The 21,327-nt window shown below is 38.9% G+C and overlaps 1 protein-coding gene across 2 annotated transcripts in view; it reads left to right on the plus strand.

The window, feature by feature from the left end:
• MANBA (mannosidase beta) overlaps positions 1–21,327 on the plus strand; it is a 57,745-nt gene that overhangs the window by 25,228 nt on the left and 11,190 nt on the right. For both annotated transcript variants that reach the window (XM_083367824.1, XM_083367823.1), the window contains exons 7-13: positions 2,810–2,920; positions 4,542–4,693; positions 5,538–5,655; positions 8,195–8,281; positions 11,963–12,130; positions 16,774–16,992; positions 18,541–18,705. In XM_083367824.1, the coding sequence (XP_083223950.1) occupies positions 2,810–2,920; positions 4,542–4,693; positions 5,538–5,655; positions 8,195–8,281; positions 11,963–12,130; positions 16,774–16,992; positions 18,541–18,705 (1,020 nt within the window). The remainder of the gene's footprint in view (positions 1–2,809; positions 2,921–4,541; positions 4,694–5,537; positions 5,656–8,194; positions 8,282–11,962; positions 12,131–16,773; positions 16,993–18,540; positions 18,706–21,327) is intronic.

Consider the following 21,327-nt stretch of genomic DNA (forward strand, 5'->3'; position numbering starts at 1 on the left):
TCATTCCTGGCAACCCTTCATGAAGAGTTGCAGAATGGGACAAACCCATTTGCTTCAGAAGTCCCATTTAAAACAGATTTAAAACCATTCAGAAGCATTAGCAGATAAGCCCTATGATTATAATAACACATTTTTTATTGCAGTTTATCAGTCCCATCTTCCCTGATCTGTTGTTTGCATGGTCTTGTGATGAAGCACTCAGAAATGAAATTTATATAGCGTAGAAAACCTGTACCTGCAGTTGATGTTGCTTGATGGATTCGTGTATTAAATTACAGGATACACATTTTTTAAAAAAAGCCACAGCAATTTATTCCTGGGAAGAGTGCCAAAGATGAGGCTGCTCAAACCATTTGAGGCCCTCCGAAACAGTATAAATTTTTCTTTCTCCCCCTCACTTCTTACCCAAGTTGAATGTACATGGTGTTTTCCAGCAAAGGAGTAGCAAATGGATGAGCGGGGATGTGACATCACTGACAACCAATGGCTGTGCTCCTATGCCATTCTCTATTTTATGCTGCTGAATGAAAGAGGCACATTAGTAATGCTTTGTGCTCTCTGCTAAGAATTCATGTACCCTTCCATGTAATTCCAGATAATGAAAGGTAAAGCATTAGTGGCTTTACAAAGTAATGCCTTGGTAATAGACACAACAAACTGGATTGTTTGAATGTTTCTTCTCTAGTTGCTGTATGTGAAATATCCAGACCATTGACCATTCACATGTTCAACATTTATTCATTTAAAATATTCAGGCATATCTCATAAATTTGTCATGGTTAAAATTTTGCATTAGGATTTACATTACATAAAAGAGGCTAATACTTCTGCATAAAACAGATAATTGTATTAAAAATAGTGTTCATTGTTAAATATTATACTAATAAAAAGGGTGACATTGACTCATTGATAGACAAAAGTCATGCTACCTAAGGATTTTGATGCCACCTGACCTGTCGGGAGGGGCACTAGGTTAAGGGAATGCTACAGTAATTGTGAATAGAGTCAGTGTGAGTCATCTGGGAACTTCTGTGCAGGTCTTATCAAAATATTTCATATAGCATGTCAGGATGGAAACCTATAATGAACTGGGCATATGAAAAGTTGCCAGATGATTTCCTATGACAGCAGGTTGGGACTTCATGATTCCCCAGAGTCCAACAACAGTAGTGTTGTGTAGTGCTGTGAGAGGACTTCAGACAGTGTAGTCCAGGAGTTAACAGTATAGTGGTTATAGGACTCTTATACTTTCTAAGGACACATATTTTTTATTTAGTACTTTAGTTATTTTTAATGGTTAAAATCTTGTAAAATAAATTCACATGAGATCTCGGTGGGCAAGAATGTTAGATTTGGGGGATATTTTGTTTTTAATGAGGCACTCATGCCTTTGCTTATGGTGTTTAGCTTTTTTTATTATTATTATTACTATAGCAAATATGGGTTGGGCTGAGAGAGAATAATTGGTCCAAAGTCACCCGGCCGGCTTTCATGCCTAAGGGAGGCCTAGAATTTGTAGTCTCTTGCTTTCTAGGCCAGCACCTTACCTAACCCCAACCTATCCCTATCATATTCCTCCTCCAAATTCTCGGAACCCTAGGTCACCGTTCTAAAATTACCTCAGATGGCAACTGGTTAGGCAGGCTAGAGTAGCGGAGGAAGAAAAACACGTATGATGTTTTGGTACATTCTTTGATGCTAAGATACATTTCCAGATCCACATCATGGAGCGTATTTTTCATAGTGCCAAGTGATCAAAAGAGGGATAATTAAATTGGGTTTAAATGCTATCACAGTACTTGAAAAGGAACTTACTCCCTCAGACTAAAGTTTAAGAGTTTAAGAGTTGCTGGAAGAAAGATAAAAGCAATAAGCTTTTTTTTGTCATCTCTCAGTGGACCCTATTTCAGTTTGTTGGTTTCCTGTTGCTTTTAGCAGCAGGAAATCAACAATTGGTTCTCAGTCAATCACTTGCTAACAAACAATAGTTTATGACTGGTCCTAACGGCACCTACATAGAGTTTTCACTACAGGCCAGCTGGCTGCATTGATCACCTAGTTGAAGGCAAGGGTTCTTGGGCAATGTTTTTGTTGCTGGGGACCAGGGATTTTTCACTCTGCTTTATAAGGAGAAGTCATACCGTTAGTGGCACCAGTATACCCATATTTTATTATTTATTTTAAGGAATGCAGGAACCAGTTATTAAATGTTGTGTTAGGATGACCCTGTACTTTACCTATATGCTGACACTGAATTTCTTCCTTTGTCTCACAATTAATGTTTTTGACTGGTTTAATGGCACTAATAACGTTGTAACTATTAGAATGTTTGAAATAAGTTCTGAATGCTACAATGAATATTCTCTGCCTTGTAAAAAATAGTATCTGCTCTGTATATTGACCTAGATTTCATTTTCCTAAACTGAAGTAAATAATGGTCACTGATCACATAAGATTTTGATGGAAGAAATTTTGAATTGACCATGAGCATAACTGGATGCATTTTAGATGATGGCCTTGTACCTTTGGTTCTTTTTTTATACATAAAATTTAAATTGACTTAAGGCAATAACCCTTTAGTAGATAGAATCTGACTAAAATGGAATTCTTATATCACTAATATCTAGTGCAGATAACTGGGTTATCTGGAAGGGTTGTTTTGTCATACTGTTAGCGCTTAGTCCATCCTTCAAGGAATATTTAAGGATGTTGTTTGTTCAAGGAACAGTTCTCTATGAGTTGAATGAAATTCTGCCCAGATTTTCATTGTAACATACTTCTTTCTTTTCCTGTTGTGGGTTTTATAAAGAGTGTGCCAGTGGAACTTTGGTGGCCATCTGGGCATGGAAATCAGTCTGGATACAACATGACAACAGTGTTCATTATGCAGGAAGGATACAAGATCATAAAACATTGGAAGGTAAGTCAGATCTTCTGCTTAGCATTACATATGACATACAATCATCCCTTCTCTTTCATAGCCTTTGTGACTGGATTCATAGATTGCACTATATTAATAGTAAAAAAAAACACATCTTGCAAGATTTTGACACATATAATATTGAAGTGGATGAGTGGAGCCTGAACTGTATCCCCCTCTCAATTATACACATATTAACATATTGTCCAGTGTTGCTGAAATACTCCACTGAATATTTTAATATTTTCATTTTGCAATCTACCTGTGTTAAGGATAAGGTTGTGGATTGATGGCTACATTGGATGTTAGATAGGACATTCATTCATTCCCCGTCTGTCTAGCAATATCAGCAGAGTCCCTGAAAGGAAGAAGAAAACAAATAGATTTTCTCTTCCTTATGAAAGATCTGACATTTGGGGTTTTTTGAAAATTCATCATTTTGTTTCTTGCAGAACATTTAATTAGGCCAATAACTTGGTCAGTGAGAAAAATCAGGCAGGTCTCTTGAATGCCTCTGTAGGTTATAAAGATATGATCGAAGACTGCAAATGATGACTAGGTTATCCACTAAGAATATGGTTTCTGAAAGCATTGCATGCAACCACTGAAATATCTCTAGAAATGGCCCCAGGATAGTGATTTTTATCTTTAATGTTCTTTGGTGTTATTTATTACCACTTTGTGCAATAATATTAAGGGAAAGCCCAAAACAGATTAATGATTAAAATATTATAAAATGGTTGTTTCACTTTTGCTGTTGTGATTGGCAATATCTTGTCATCATGGAGTGATCTATTTCTACAATGCCTGTTAAAGAAGTAATACCTTTGTTACTATATAGTGAGTTTGGGTCTTTGTATTCTTTGGGGATGGAGTGTAAGGTATAGGGAACAGCCTCCCCCAGATTAACTTGCTTTTTCAAGCCATTGCTCACTAGATATGTTGGGCTGCCATTATCATCACACACAATCAATACTGACTGGGAATTATGGGAATGGTAGACCAACCCATCTGGAAGGAAAAAGCTTGCAGAAGGCTGTAATTCCAGAACTCACTGTATAATGAATTGGGATAATCTCCAATTTACCCAGCTGCTCCTTTAAAGTTGCCACCAAAACCTTTAGGTTCCTTTTTCCATAGCTGAACTGATTTTTTTGTTCCTTGAACTTTAATATGAATCAGAAATAGTGGCTGGAGAAAAAAATGTGATCCTTTTAAATCTGTCCTAGTATTTCTATAGTTTCCCTGTGAATGCAGTCTGAGTAATAAACACTTCGCTTAGTTGATTCATTACATTATCCTGAATTTATATTACAATATATTACCTGAATTTCCCTGTAAACAAACTACATAGATGTTCATAGGAAAAATAAGTTTTCTTTGTTGAAAAAGAATCAGAAATCAAGCAGAAACCTTAGCATTTTCTAGCAGTGTCTAGTTTTAGGTTCCTTTTCCAACTGATTCCAATTTAGTCCAGCCCCATGCCTTTCTTATTTTAAGAATTATTGCAATAAGGTTTCATTGTATGTCACATGATGCTTTTGGGGAGGAGAATATCCAAAACACATATCTTAAAGCTAAAGGTTTTTCTCAAATATGTCCAAACTTTCTTTTTCCCTAGGTTTATTTTCGGACAGTAGATCTGGTAGAGGAACCCATTCCTGACTCTCCTGGTTTGAGTTTTTATTTCAGAATAAATGGACTGCCCATTTTTATGAAAGGTTCCAATTGGATTCCAGCTGATTCTTTTCCTGACAAAGTGAGCTCTACAATGTGAGTTTGAACAAATGTTTTTTAGATGTTCAGTATAGAAATTAGTCTATGGAGGCAAGTACTAGATTGAGGGTTGGAGAGTTTTGAAACAGTTGTGTAGAAATGTTAACGTTTCTTTCTAAATGGAATATAAATAATTTTGGCATTCTAGAAATAAGGTATATTACAGAGTTCATAAAGGCAGAGGAACACATTGACTAAAACAAAAGATCTTTTGGAAGGACTGGGAACTTAAAAGGGGCTGATTTTTCCCCCCATTTGCATTGTGGTGCTGCTGCTTTTCTGAAAGAAGAATGAAAATAATTTGCAAAGATTAATTTCACTATGAGCCTATGGCAGGGGTAGGCGACCTTGGGTCTTTTATGACTCGTGTACTTCAACTCCCAGAATTCCTGCTGGCTCAGGAATTCTGGGAGTTGAAATCCACGAGTCATAAAAGAGCCAAGGTTGCCTATCCCTGGCCTATGGCAACACCCAGGAAATAAGACTGTGGAGATTCTCAGTCATCCAGGTCCTGGTTGTCCCAAAGGTGCTTTTTCAAAAAAGAACTGAAGAAGCTTCTCGGATTAGAAGTGATGTCTTCAAGGAAAAACAAAAATCCAATTGTCTTTTGAAAATGTTAGATAGACAGCATCTTTGGAATAACACAGAAAATATGATAGTTAAGTATCTTTCCTTCAGTTCAGTGTTGCTCATGGAATAATTCAATGCCAAAATATAAAAAGCAAGATCACCACTGAGTTATGTGCATGCTGTCAAATGAAATATTTGCTACTTCCTTATGCTTTTCTATAGGGTAGCATTTGCTGCTCAGTGAGATTGAACTCTCAGTTCTTCTTGATAGGTTACGCTTCTTATTGCAGTCAACAATTGATGCCAATATGAATACACTTCGAGTTTGGGGAGGAGGCATATATGAGCAAGATGAGTTCTATGAGATCTGTGATGAACTAGGAATCATGGTAAGTCCCCCAAACCAGTATATGTTAGCAGCAACTGACCTAAAATGTAGTAGCCTAAGCATTATTTTCTGTTTAAATTAAGTGTGGCCTTTGGCTGCACAGCAATTGCTTGTCCCTGTAGTAAAACCACAGCTAACAGCTTAAGCCATGGGTTGGAAGGTAAATCCTACTGGAGCAGATCTAAAGTCTAGCACTAACATACCAGTGTGGAGATGCTTAGCCAGATTAATGAGTATATTTTTCACATGTACAGCAATTTGTGAATATGTTGAAGAAACAGAAAAATGCTTTTAGTTTACTGAATCTATACTCATGTGGTAAAGATTGCACATTTAACGGTTCATATGTCCCTCTTCTCTGGAAAATGCAAAAGGAATGCAACCAAAAGTAACTGAGTAAAAAAATAATGCAGAAGCAGGAAAATGAGAAACATGAGGAACTGTTCATGTTTCCTGTTCCGCTTTGGTCTTCTTGGTATCTAAAATGTGTGTGGTTTCTAACCTATATTATTACGGTACTAAATGCTCCCTGTGGTGGTTCTTTCTGTCTTTTGAGATATGTTAGGACTAATAGAAGAGAATATGTGTAACTCAGGGTTCACCTGTAGAATCCTTGGCGCTTTCTGAGGTTGTTTGTTTGCAAATATTTTGTTACCAGACTAGGTAACATCTTCAACAAATCTGATAGCAAAACATCTGCAGTCAAACAACCGAGCTCAGAGAGCACCAAGAATTCTACAGATATGTTAAGGCCCAAATACTGTAATATATAGTTTAGGAAACAGAAGATAATTGAAAATTTTGCACTGTTTTGAATTTTCTTAGTTTAGGAAGTAAATATTAATTTTTCTTAACCTACACACAGAGTCCTGGCTTGAGACCAAACACAGAAAGTTTCAAAACCCATTTTTTTAAAAAAATGAAGTGTGTGTGTGTGTGTGTGTGTCTGTGTGTGTACATACAGTACATACATACATACATGCACATATGCACACACATAGAAGTATGATTAGGAGAAAGACACCTGCTTGAAACTGCAGATAAACTATCTGCACAACCTTGAGTTATAGCCTTTAAGTTCATTTTCTTAGATTTTCATTAATGATACAGTCAGGTGAAATTTCAGCTCCCACCCTGTGCTCCTTGGATCACATCCAGATACCATTATTCTTCTTGCTCTCCCCTTTCTCTGGCTGTTCCCTCTAGCAAAACTGAACCTGGTGCACAGTTTAGCTTAAAGAATTTAGAGCCTGTTTTGCATTTCACATCTCATTCTCTTTTCTTGCAAAGTCCATACTTGATTACCCGAAGTCTCTGTTATTTCAGAGTAGTATCTATGTGTGTATGTCTGTGTGGGGATATGGACTTTTGGTTTTTCTATAAAAAATAATTCTGCTGATAATTTGCATTTGTTTTGTAAGGAACAATTATTCCTAGGAGGGAATACTGGGACAAGTATTCACAAGCTCTTGCCTGTTTTCTGAATGTGTGGCTTCCATTGAAAGTAAACCTCAATCCAGTGCTTTATAACTTTGCTTCCTCCAGATGTGTTGAGCGCCAACTCCCACAAATATGGAGAAATCTGGGGGTTTCCAGACATCTAGAGGACACCAAATTGGGAATTGCTGCCTTAGGCATTTTTATTTATGTTGGTATACTATCCAATTGCTTCTTAAGGAAACAAACCATGTTTACCTTTTTGTATTCAGGCTAAAGACTATGATGACTGCAGGATGGCTGAAAATAATTAGGCCATCATTTTTTTCATCATTATTTTATATTGCTATATGTAACGTTTTCTTCTTTATAAAGAGCCTTGGTGGAGCAGTGGGCTAATGCCTCCTTAAGTAACACCAGCTGCCTGCAATTAGTGCAGGTTCGCATCCGACCAGGCTCAAGGTTGACTCAGCCTTCCATCCTTCTGAGGTAGGTAAAATGAGGACCCAGATTGTTGGGGGCAATTAAGCTGACTTTGTAATAATGCCGCTTGGGGGGGGGGGCGAAAGCCCTAATAAGCAGGCATATACATAGAATGAAGGCTACTGCTAAGCTTGTAAGCCGCCCTGAGTCTTCGGAGAAGGGCGGGATATAAATGGAATTAAAAAAAAAATAAAAAAAAATGCTTGTATCTCCTAAATCACCCCAATTTTGTTCAGCTACAACAAACCTTTATTATACATTTATTACATCTTCTGTACTGCAAACCTGTAGTACCAATTAGAAACAAGCTCTATATTCAAATGCATATTTTCAAGAAAACGTGACAGGAACTTCATTTTAAGTACGATTTGAAGGAAGACAGTATTTTTATGACTGTGTATCCTTTTAAGGCAATCTTTCTTGATCCAGTGTCCTCCAGATCTGTGACATAGCATTGTTATAATCTCTAGTCATTATGCCCTTGTTGGATGTTATACTCCAATACTTTTTGTAAATAACAGGTTGGAATCACTGATATAATGTAATATATCTTCTGCCTTTATAAAAAGACACCGGTTGTTTTTTGAGCTTCAATTTCCTCCCCCCCCTTAATTTTCTAGGTTTGGCAAGACTTTATGTTTGCGTGTGCCCTTTATCCTACCAACCAGCACTACTTAGACTCAGTAAGAGCAGAAATTACTCATCAGGTATGATATTCTTTACATGGGGAGGAAGGTTATGATAAACTATCACAAAGAAATAAACATTCATGTCAGTTGAAGGTTTATCAACAAGTTTATCTTGCTCAAAATAGGCTAATCCTACTGTTTCTCCACTGTTCTCTTCCTTCCCACAATGCGTGGAAGACCTTAATGGTTCGTATGCAAACTTTCTATCTAACATGGTTAACTGTCCACATGGCAAGCTATAGTATGAAAATGAGTAACTGAAAAAGTAGAGTAACATTCTTTAAAACTCGTTTGGAGAACACTTATTTTAGAGGTATACCACTCTTGTTCTGTAGTTGGATGCAGCCTGGGGTCACTCCAGTCACATCCTTAAAATCTCTGTGAAGCTTCCATGGGAAATGGGGAGTCCTTCCTAGCCTTATTCCCACATGGAGCAAAAAGTGTGTTATGGCCTGTTAACCATTTTTTCCTCATATGTTGCATATTCTCCACATTCACAGTATTTTAAAAGCTTCCGCTGACGCCAAGGGAAACCTCTTAGTTATTTTATATGGATATGGGTCGAGGAGGAGGAAAAAAGAGAAAATGTGTGGCGGGAGGGAGGGAGAAAGACATGGGGTGAGGGAGGACTTAATGGATTGTATTGTGGAGAACTATGGTGCTAGAGAAGACTCCTGCGAGTCCCTTGGACTGCAAGGCGATCAAACCGGTCAGTCCTAGAGGAGATCAACCTTGACTGCTCTTTAGAAGGCCAGATCCTGAAGCTAAAACTCAAATACTTTGGCCACCTAATGAGAAGGAAGGACTCACTGGAGAAGAGCCTGATGCTAGGAAAGATTGAGGGCAATAGAAGAAGGGGACGAGAGAGAATGAGGTGGCTGGATGGAGTCACTGAAACAGTAGGCGTGAGCTTAAATGGACTCCAGAAGATGGTAGAGGACAGGAAAGCCTGGAGGAACATTGTCCATAGGGTCGCGATGGGTCGGACACGACTTCGCAACTAAAAACAACAACAACATTGTGGAGAAAAAAAATGGGTGCTTTCTTTCCTCAGAGGAAATACACTGTACATGTTAATGTGATTGTGGTTTACCTTTCATATAGAAAAGGGTTCATTGATTAGCTTGTATGCTTGCTCATTTAATAACCTGATTGTAAAAACTGAAAGTGGGCCAGTATAATTTTCAGCTGGTAGAACTGGCACTTTCATCACTAACATCTCTGGCCTATAGCCAATTTCATCACTGAATAGTTGCTTGGATTCATAAGAGTTTTGGATGCATTAAGAAGAAGAAACCATTTCTGGATGCATCGTTGCTGCCAAGAGCAACACTGGCGCAAATTCCAACAAAGGGGCAGGAGCAAAAGCTTACAAATGCATCCTATAAACTTTTCACTGAATTGGACTATAAAATATATTCCCGTTTGAGTTTTGTTCTGATGTCTTCAGAAACAGGTACTTGTAGCTAGTAAAATTTATTTGAAATCCTTAGATTATTTTCAGGCAGGTCTCAGTTGCCTTTTGCCGCTCTGGCTTGAATAAACAGAGACTTTTTTGTGTTCGGCTGAGAGAGATTCTCCTCTGCTGTCTGTTCCCAGGACTGGAATTTGGAAGCACCACAGTTACTGTATTTATAAAGGGAGAATATGGATTTAGCTAAAAGAGAGGAGTGCATCTATCATAAAGAAGAGAGGGCCAACTTATTCTCCAAAGCACCTGAAGGCAGGACAAGAAGCAACGGATGGAAACTAATCAAGGAGAGAAGCAACCTAGAACTAAGGAGAAATTTCCTGACAGTTAGAACAGTTAATGGAATGACTTGCCTCCAGAAGGTGTGGGTACTCCAACACAGGAGGTTTTCAAGAAGAGATTGGACAACCATTTGTCTGAAATGGTATAGGGTTTTCTGCCTGAGCAGGGAGTTGGATTAGAAGACCTCCAAGGTCCCTTTCAACTCTGTTATTCTGACCATTTTCAAAATAAGTGTTACCTGATGATCACTCAGGAGTCAAAATTATCTCAGCCACTCTTGGGATTGGCAGAGATTGGATCCATATGGCAATTTTTTTGTCCATGGGAGAACATTTGTGAGATTACCCTTTCAGTACTCTCACGCAAAGCTTCCATTGTCCCTGTTGCCAATCACACATTATCCCACTGATGAAAACTTTTCCACTTATCACCTATTCTTTTTCTTCCACTCACCTGCGCCCTGCATCACTATGTAGTGTACTCTTAACTTTCTCCTCACAACAAAGTACTTGGCTGCAGTCATCCACATTATATTTTCTAAGAATCTCTCTGAAATCAAAGGAAAGCCCAGAGATATTTGCAAACATAGAGGTCATGCTTGAGAATTACTTTATTCTGCAGCACAGTAGCTTGCCATTTCTTGTTTAATTAAAAAAAAACTAACTTTCTCCCCCTTCCCCAAAGTGGAGCAGAGAGGTTAACAATCTCTGCCTGCAAAGGGGCCAGGTTTTATGCATTGCACGTAGACCTCGACCTATGGTGACAAATGGGACCAGTATTTCCATTGCTAAGCAGGGCAGTTAACTAAGTCATGCCCAATTTAACAACCAATTTTTTTGCCACAATTGTTAAGCAAATCACTGCAATTGTTAAGTAAATCAAGCAGTCATTAAGCAAATCTGTTCCCTTGTTGGCTTTGCAAATGGCAATACACATGACCCTAGGAGGCTGCAACTGTCTAAATACATGTCAGTTGCAAAGCACACAAATTTTGATCATGTGTCCATGGGGATGCTATGACAGTTGTAGGGGTAGGGAGTCATACAGTACATCAGTTGTTTCAGTGTCATTGTAACTTCGTTGCTAAAGAAATAGTTGTACGTTGAACGTTACCTGTTCAGGCACCCTGGCTGAGGAATTCTGGGAGTTGAAGTCCACAAATCATAAAAGGGCCAAGTTTGAAGACCCCTGGTATAACCCATATGTTTATAGATGTTGCAGCCACATGAAATATCCTAGTCTAAACTATTCTGATCTTTCTAAAAAAGCCAAAGAGAGCAGTGTTTTGTTGCTGGCTGCATGTTAAATAATTGATATTCATGGTCCCAATGCCTCTACGCATATCTGGCTTAGATAATTTTGCCTTGGTGGAAGAAGATATGACTGGTTTAATCCTTGAACAGGAAGTGATTTTGGAAATTTCCATTCTGTTGATAAAAGCTGCAGAACATTGAATGCCCTGTTTATTTCTTTTATCAGAGATAAACCTGGCTAGCAGATTCAAGAGAAATAACTTGGCACAATTGGGCAAGTCTAATCTTATTATTTTTAAGTAATTATTTTAATAATAATAAAACCTTAAACAGAAGCTGGTGTAATGGGACTAGATTCTTCTTCTTTGGACTCTTTAGAACAAAAGTCACTTCCGGAATATGAAGCATAGCTTCCTTTACACTATGTCATATTTCCAGATACATTAAGACTCTTGGTAAAATTATACAGGATTTTTTTTTCCATTTGTGTCCTTTCTTTTAAGGTAGTCTTGGTCACGCTTGCTGTGATCACTGGAAGTTGCAATCTTAGTGCACCTGAAAGAAATCAGTTTTAGAAGTGTTACTTTTGTTTTGTTTGACTTTAGTTTTTTTTCCATACAAATACATCTGATATAAATAATTTGTAATTTTATGCAAATACTTTTAAGCTGAAAGAAGAACTGTTCTTTCCAGGTAAAGCGACTGAAACATCACCCGTCCATCATTTTATGGAGTGGGAACAATGAAAATGAAGTTGCACTTTCCACCAACTGGTTCTCCATTCCAAGTGCACAGATGAACCTTTATTTCAAAGATTATGTGACACTTTATGTTGATAATATCCGAGAAATTGTTTTTGCTGTAAGTACCCGTTTCTTTTCCCCTATCTAAAAGAGGACTGACATTTTAGTTGGTTTTATATTCTGATAAATTGTGACTTTCCTTCAGAGTTTGGAAATGAATAGATTGATTTGAATAATTTTGCAGGCAAACCCCTAACATTAAAGATGCACTAGATAAAATCTGGAAACATCTGTTTCCTTTGAGTCCTGATGTGCTCAGAATGCGCTGACAACCATTTTATGTTCTGCTTTCCCCTTACATTTGTGCTGGCTTTGTAAGATACATATTAAAATGCTTTCTTCTGTTGATTGCCTATTGTAGCAGGTTAGAATTTTGCTTGGGGGGCGGGAAAGACCAATGTCCCAATTTGAATATCAGTGTTTGCCTTGGTAAATATGTTTAAAAAGAGATCATACAGTTTTTCACAAAATTAGGAACGGCCGGAACTCACACATGTCATACAACCTGCCTTGCCTACCCTACAAGGTTCCATCCAAAAAAGGTGCCGGAACTCCGTTCTGAGCGTTCTATGAGGAAAAAAAGCCCTGCCTCTTACCAGCTGCAGTTGGCTGATACACCTTTGGTGCTAGTCTTTGTCAGGGACTCTATGACTCCTGGGGAGGTGCATATTTCCTTTTTTTATTTTGCAACTAAAGGTGGTCTGTTTGAATTGGGACATGGTTAATTTACTAATTATGGCACTATATTAGTAGTAATAATATTTCTTCAAGTATTTTGTAAAAAACAGATAGGAGATGAAGTCATTGTGTAAAGAGGAAGTTTATGATCTGTCTTAAAAATGGTGATGATTATCTGGCCTAGTTCAGTGTCCTGGATTCTGTTGGAACGCCTCTGTGATTTTAGGAATCTTGTCTGACTTCTCTAATAAATCTAATGATTTGCTGCTGGTTTGGAAAGAGGAGGCTGTTTTTATCATGCCCTTGTTACCCATCAGCTTGATGACTTTATTGTATTGCTCACAAGAATGAATACATGGCCATGAGTTCTTAGCATTGAACATACTTAATTTTTTTCCTTCTAAATCAGGCTGGTCCAGGCTTGTGATGATGATGATAACTTTATTGTCACTTTGAATGTACACCAATCGGCATACATCAAAATGAAATTTCGTTGCATACAGCTCTCAAAGGCTCACCACCTCCGATATATACTCCTTGTTCGGGGCCCGCTCAAATTTCACATTGTCCATTTTAGTCTCTAGGGAGTGAACGATGGCAAACAGGACAGATGGAAATGGGGCTCCATGTGGATTAGCCCTCAAGTTAGCTTGTATTCTGACAACCTCGCCTTCTTTCCTTTTTCTGATCCTGACTCTTCCACCCTTTCCTTAAAGAGGCCTTGCTTCTTTTCGCCCCTGGAGCACGCTGCTGCCGCTGCCACCAACTCCTCCAAAAGCCTCTCTCTCTCTTCCTCTGGGCCTGCCGACAGCCTCATCCAGTTCCTTCGCTCCATAAGCTCCAGGTCCTCTCCTCCTCTGCCTCCTCTGGAAACAGCCCTGATTTGCAGTAGAATCCATCACTGGGCCAGCAGTCAGATCTTGCTGCTGGTAGAACAAATTCAAACAGCGCCAACGACTTTTAACGGTCTCACCAACAGTTCCAAAACAACTAGAAACTCGCCAGGCCAGCAAAGATTGTCGGTCGTATGTCGTATGTTACCTTAGTTCCACCATGTTGCTCAAACACATTAAAATCTTCCTGATCATGTGGCCTTTAGCCCTTACTATCCCTCCCAAAACTATTCACCTTCAAGAGCCAATGCAGCCGCAGCCATTCCAGGCGCTGCCATCTCCTAAATCAATCACTGCCCAGCTGCCATGCTGTTTGGATTACCGGATGTCTTATCTTTTACCTCTTCTTCCCCTCTTCCTTCTACTTTCTTCTTCCTTCTGTTTCTCTTTTCTGAAATCCTAAGCAGACAACAAATCCTGGAAATTTATTACCCCTGCTAATAGCCATTTTATATTAGAATGTCAAGGATCTGTTTGGCTTGCCTGGTTACAAGTTGTGCAGGCCACTTTTAAATGTGTGCAGGGATTGTTTTGAATTTTTCTGAATTCTGACTAAAAATCCAGTAAGCTGTTTACGATAGAAGTACATTATGGGATGCAAACTTTGTACCTGGGGCTTGTCCCACCCACCCCGCCAGAGCATTTGTGCTTCTGGAAGTAGTCTGTTGTTGAATAGCTGCAAAAATAGTATGAAAGGGCTCATTTTATTTTTTTCTTATATATACAAAGGCATTTTGGGACTGGGAAGAAAGGTCTTCCTTGTATTGCCCACATTGCCCAGTGCTCTGTCTAGTGGAGGAAATAATTAACTATTGGAAAAGAAGTATAAACATCAGAGCTGGCTTCCCCTCTTGAAAGACTGTACAACAGATGATACAACTTAATGTCATTCTCTGACGCTTATCACAGCTGCCTATGCAGACAATTGTCACGGCTTCATTCACACACAGCCCACTGAGAATAAAGCACAGCAGCAGCTGCCCAGAAGAGAAACCTGTTGCTAAAGCCCTGTGCTTATAAGGGGATGAAAGGGCTTCACCAAGAATTGGATTAGGAGGTGAATTCTTCTGTCCAGTTTTCTGTTTCATTCCTTGTAATGATAGAATGAACTCTGGATATTCCACATACTATCCATATTGAAGATAAGAAGGCTTCAGCTCCCTACTGGATTACCTTGCTTACGGGAGAAAAATATCTCCTACTTCTGTGGTGATCTTAAAAGCTGTCTTGCCTTTCAATGAAAGAAGCCAAGTTTGATAGCTAAAATGGTGAATGTTACACAAGAAATTATGCAGAATAGTGAAGAGGTAAACTGACAAGGGTAAAAGCTTCATTTGTTCTACAGGAAGTAAATATAATAAGTTGTTTCCATGGAAGACGTAAAAGACTTAAATAAAACTGGGAGGGGAAAATTATGTAGCCAGTGCCTAACTGATGTGAAAGGAATAGTATCTTTGTTCCCTGGAAGTACCTTTTTGGCCCTTTCTCAGTTTTTCCAAAGGCATTTCCAAAGAACTATTGCTTCCATTCCCCGGAGCTCACTTTTTTTCCCCTGAAAGCGAATAACTAATAAGTATTCTGTTCTGCTGGCCAAAGGAGAAGTATAAAAATCAACTTCCAGCCAGCATCTCCTTTCCTCTCCTTTTGCTTTTGCACTTTCTTTCTCTCTCATATTCCTCCCCCGCTTCCCACATACACACGTAGCGTATCTTTCCTGTGGGCAAAAGAAACTTTGGAAAAACCACACAACCTTGTTGTGGTGCCTTGAGTTCATCAGGCAGAAGGAAGAATTGATAAGACAGCGTGACATGGTGTCCCCACTTTGCATTAATACTATGGTGATACCTTGGCAATGTCATGGCTGAGCTAAGTGGTAAGTTAATCAGCTCTACTGTAAAAGACCATGAAGAGTGGTGTTTTAAAAGAGATGCAGAGGGCATCCTGGATTAGTGACTAAGGCTATGGAAATTCCCAGTCATCCAGATCATAGTTATCCCAAGGGTGCTTTTTCAGAAGGCAACTGGACTTTATTGTTTTTCTTTGAAGACATTTTGCTTCTCATCCAAGAAGCTTCTTCAGCTCTGACTGGATAGCGGGGAATGGAAGGATCTATACTCCTTGCAAATAGCTGGTCATTTGCATTCTTTTAGAGAGTTACTGAGGCCACCTGGAGGTTTATCTGTGTCATCAGTGTCACCTGAGTACTACAAATGGTGTGGAGCTTTTGGAACTGCTGAAAGGACTGTGTTGTAGTTTGGAGATAGATGATGTTTTATCCCTCCCCCTCTGTTGAGAGAGGGCTGTTCAGTTTTGACATACATGGCCTCTTTGACCCCTCTTTCAAACCAATGGTCCTCTCTCTCCAAAATGTGAACTTTGGTGTCTTCGAAAGAGTGGCCTTTGTCTTTTAAATGCAGATGGACTACTGAATCTTGTCCTGATGAGTTTGTTCTCCTATGTTATGCCATGCATTTATAAAGTGGGTTGTTTTGTTTCTCCAATGCACAGATCTGCACATGACTCACCAACTGAGCAACATGGTATATGCAGTAAAATGCAGTGAGCCATGTGTAAGGTAAAGGTAAAGGTTCCCCCGCACATGCGTGCTAGTCGTTTCCGACTCTAGGGACCGGTGCCGAAGAGCCAATGTTTGTCCGAGGACGTCTTCCGTGGTCATGTGGCCGGCATGACTAGACGCCAAAGGCGCATGGAATGCTGTTACCTTCCCACCGCAGTGGTCCCTATTTTTCTACTTGCATTTTTACGTGCTTTTGAACTGCTAGGTTGGCAGAAGCTGGGATGAGTAACAGGCGCTCACTCTGTTACGCGGCACTCGGGATTCGACCTGCCAAACTGCCAACCTTCTGATCGACAAGCTCAGCGTCCTAACCCACTGAGCCACCACGTCCCCTGAGCCATGTGTAGATCTGTACAATAAAGAGACATTCAATTAACCAGAAATGATAGAAATGACCTAGTATTCTTGGGAAAAGAGACCATGATTCACCATGAAAAATCTGCTGTTGGCTTTTACTTTCCAAATTGCAGTTTGCCTAGGTAGTTTTTATAGCAAATCTCTTTTATTTCTTGATGCTAATTATCCTATTATGTCAAATCTTGTTCAATATAGGAAGATCAGAGCCGTCCTTTTATTGCCTCAAGCCCTACCAATGGATTGGAGTCAGTCAAAGAAGGCTGGTTGGCTCGTAACCCTTATGATACCCATTATGGAGATACCCATTACTACAATTATCTGAATGACTGCTGGGATTGGACCCTTTATCCAAGGGCTCGGTTTGCCTCTGAATATGGCTTTCAGTCATGGCCTTCCTTTAGCACCTTGGTACAGGTAAATAAAAGCCAGTTGTCTTTTCTCACTCTCTATAGCCCAGGGGTAGGCAACCTCGGCTCTTTTATGACTCATGGACTTCAACTCCCAGAATTCCTGAGTCAGCATAGCTGACTCAGGAATTCTGGGAGTTGAAGTCCATGAGTCATAAAAGAGCTGAGGTTGCCTACCCCTGCTATAGCCCATTTGTGAATGTAACACAAAACTTAGGGAATCAGTTCAAGGATCCATCTGGTCCAGTCTTGGGTCAAAACATCAAATAATAAGATTAAATGATGTGGAACCAAGTACCTATTTTATCCAGTGCTTTGAATAAAACCATATAAAATAAGATGCTACATTTTCAACTCAGAACTCTCAGTAGCCTTTACTACATCAAAGTGGCTGGCTGGGGAACTCTGTGGAATACACACATCTGAAAGCTGCTGAGATGGAGAAACAATGACCTTGACCTTTGGGAACCTAATAGACAGATTCAGAAGTTGAATATTGTATAGATAGATTCAATAGACTCAGAACTAAGATTGTCCTTGGATTCTCAGCTGGAGCTGGAAATGATAGTGGTGGTAAGTTTAGTTCTCTTCCCCTGCTGATGCAGTGTGCATATTTAAACATTGGCACATTAAAGGCACAGATGCACACATGAAAATGGTGTTCAGTTATGCTCCGCCACACCGAGTTGACACAATTCACTTTAAGGAAGAAAAAAAATCCTTATCTCTTGTGTCTCCTCCATTTCTTCAGTAGAAGGATGTGTGGGCACACGCTTGGCTTTAGAGGGAAGCCAAAGCTGCAGACTTAAAATAGCATTTATTTCTTTGTTTGTCGGGCATGCCTGTGTTACTTTGTAAACTCAAATGCAAGAAGAAACATACATTCTCTAAAACTTCTCTAACTGGTTGTTTGGAGGCAGTTCTAATCCAGCACAGGATAGCTGACAAGTCTGCACACGGTTTTCTTTTTCCCCAGTTTAAACCAGTAGCCTGTTGAATGAATATAGGACAAGGTTTGCTGCCTGAAACTGATTTCTGAGGTTGTTGTATGGTTCGTAGTTCATCTGAGAGTCAACAAGGTGTCTTGGAGAATTCAGAAAGTAATGCTACTTTGAAAAATCTTCTTTCATAGAAACAAGGTAGAACAACTTGGATTGGAAAAACGAAATTATGATTCCTGGGTCTAAATACAACATTGGAAACAATAGGTCTATTTCAGTTTTACAAAAATAAATGAGCTATCACAATTTAAGGCAATTACATCATCATCATCATCATTATTATTATTATTATTATTATTATTATTATTATTATTATTATTATTATTATTATTATTATTAAAAAGAGAGTCATCCTGGGGGTTATGCCCTTCATACTCCCAAATATTTAATAGCTTTTTAAAGAGTCCTTGTTTTAGGTAAGGATATTATATTATTTGAATGAATAAATAGGATACTGATTTTGAAGTACCATATATGATTTTTTAAAATGCATGCATTTCTGAACACTATTCGTGTTCTTATAATCATATGAATTTTACTCTTTTTAAGTTCAGGTTTCTGTAGAGGAAGATTGGTCTTATAAAAGTAATTTCTCCTTGCACCGACAGCATCATGCTGGAGGTAACGATGAAATGCTTCAGCAGGCAGGGCTTCACTTTAAATTGCCTCAGGTAGTAAATCCAATTGAGAACTTCAAACAGACAATCTATCTCACCCAGGTAAGGATTTGTCAGAATGTTAACAGTGACCTTAAAAAATAAAGAGTTAATGTAAAGATTTTAGAAAATGTGCAGCAAATAATCTGTTCACATTTTACAGAAGCTAATTCTTGGATCTAACAACAAAATGAAGTTCTCTCTCTCTCTTTGTGTGTGTGTGTTTGTGTGTGTAAATACACATACTGTATTTATGTAAAATCTCTTCCCACTCTTTGGGTGATATCTTGGGTTTGGGGTTCTGCACAGGATCTTAGCTAAGTGACTAGCTAAGCAGTTATGTTAGCAGCTAAGCAGTAGCTATAGCATTTAGATCACCCCATAGTGCTTTACAGCAGTCTCTGGATAGTTTATAATGTCAGCATTATTTACATATTGCTCCCAACAATCTGGGTCCTCATTTTACTGACCTCAGAGAGATGGGAGACTGAATCAACCTTGAACCAGTTAGGATCCAACTTCAGGCTGTGGGCAGAGTTAGCTTGCAATACTGCATTGTAACTACTGCACCACTATGCCACCAGTTAGCTAAGCAGCTGGCCTGCACTCTTCCAGACAGAGAGCTATTGTTTTTCCTGGGATCTGTTGGCGCCAACTCTCCCAGCTTAGGAGCCACAGTCTTCAGTGATCCTACCACTACTTGGACCACTTTGGCCTTTATTTTGCACATGCTGTCTAGTACCTCCTTCGGACTCTGATGCTTTCCCAACTTCTCACATTCCTTCTGTATTTCTTTTTATATATGTCTCTTCCAAATGTATAATTTCTCTGAAGGAAAAAGTGTATATGCTTACATGTACGTTGCATGTAAAGGTAGCACAAATGCTTCTTCTTGGAGTCTTCATACTCTCTATGTAAGGACTTATGACCTAATTCAGTGAAATTGGCTTAAATTTTAATCCAAAAGTCAGTTTTTGCTCAGCACAGCTCCTGAGGGATTGCTTTTCAAAACCTGGGGACAGCATTGGAGAAGACCCTCTCAACATGAGCTTTAAAAAGGTAGTAGGAAAGTGAGGGAAATTTTAAGAAAACCTCTTTTGTTGACCATATTGTCTACCAATTTTTATATTGAGATTGGTGATCTCTCCAATAGTCTAATTTCAAACCATGATTTAAAGGTCAAAATCTAGAACATTGGGGTCTGGAAAACTATAGTAGCATGGCTGAACTCATAATTGGAACCTCATTTCCAAGAAACTTTCTGAATCTTTACATTTTGGCTGTGCCTTCTGTCTTGGATTAGTCTTGGTGACTCCCTCTGTTACTTCCCAGCTTCCACAGAGACATCTGGGGTCCTCCCCTAATCGAGCATATAAGAAAGATACAACTTTCATCTCCTGTACTCTCTTTTAAAAGGTGGAAAAGGAAGAAAAATAATTTATATAATTTAGAGTCTACCTTGTCTGAATGACAAATTCACATGTGATAAACAAAATCAAGCTTTTTTTTAATGGAGAAGATAAAGTACATGAAATCTTACTCTAAAATTTACAAACGTACCTACCTGCAGGGTTCCAAACAGATCACAAGATGGCGCTGGCTTGAGTTTTCTGGCTAGTGAGTTCAAGCGAATCATTGAAAAAATGGCTGTTATTCATGTTTTACTTTGTGAGAGTATAGGAATGGAGAGATTGGGGTTACACTGAATTCCTTACTTTTTCAGAAATAATAAGCACAAGATATAATAAGGCTTAAATAGCACATTTGCACATTTACATTAAAATGTGTAAAAATTTTTATCAAACTACCAATGCAACTTCCTGGCTAATTACTTAGAGATTTCCAGAGTCCTTAGAAATAAACAGATTCTTTAAACAAAAGCCCCTCTCCCCCCCAACCTCCAAGCTTCTTGTAAATTCTATACTTTAATCCAGTGTTTTTCAACCTTGGCAACTGTATGATGTATAGACTTCAGTTCTCAGAATTCCCCAGTCAGCATAATTCCCCAATCAGTGTAAGTCCATGCATCTAAAATTTGCCAAGGTTGAAGAACACTTTTAATCATAGGCTCAGGAGAATGTGGCTAATTTCTCCTTTTCGTAGCCCTGTTACTGAGGTTTGTCCTTTGTTTTCAAAGGATCCAAACTTTTAAGAGGGGGCTGTGAAAAATACGATCTGTGTATGTGTTTCAAAATGTACATCTCCCTTTTGTGAAAATGTGAAATTAATGAATGTCTATCCTGTGTCTGACATGAGGGCCTCAAGAGCCAGGAGTATTTTCCCAACAGCAAATGATAAGGTGCTAGCTAAAATAATGTTCTGTACATCACGCAGCCATTTTTTGCTGGTGTTTGCAATATTTGTGGTTACTAGATATATGCTGTAAAGTATTGTAGTTGTCAAGTGGAAGTGACCAAGGGATGGGAATGTGTTCTGAAGTGTGATTATTTCAGGAACAGCTCACTGGACATGACATGGTAAGTATGCTTTCCATTCCCACCTGAGAATCATAAGGCATCCGAAATCAAGGAGCAGTCCAAGACGATGGATCTGTTCTTTCTGAGGGATTGTAGCCTTATCCAGAACAGAATGTTCCTAAAGCCTGGAGTCCAATTTCCTATGATTACTAGGATCTCTCCATCTTGTCTGGACTTAAGTTCTATAAGACGGGGTCCCCAACCTTGG

The sequence above is a fragment of the Vipera ursinii genome (genome assembly GCF_947247035.1).
Source record: "Vipera ursinii genome assembly, chromosome: 7".
NCBI classification, from domain to species: Eukaryota; Metazoa; Chordata; class Lepidosauria; order Squamata; family Viperidae; genus Vipera; species Vipera ursinii.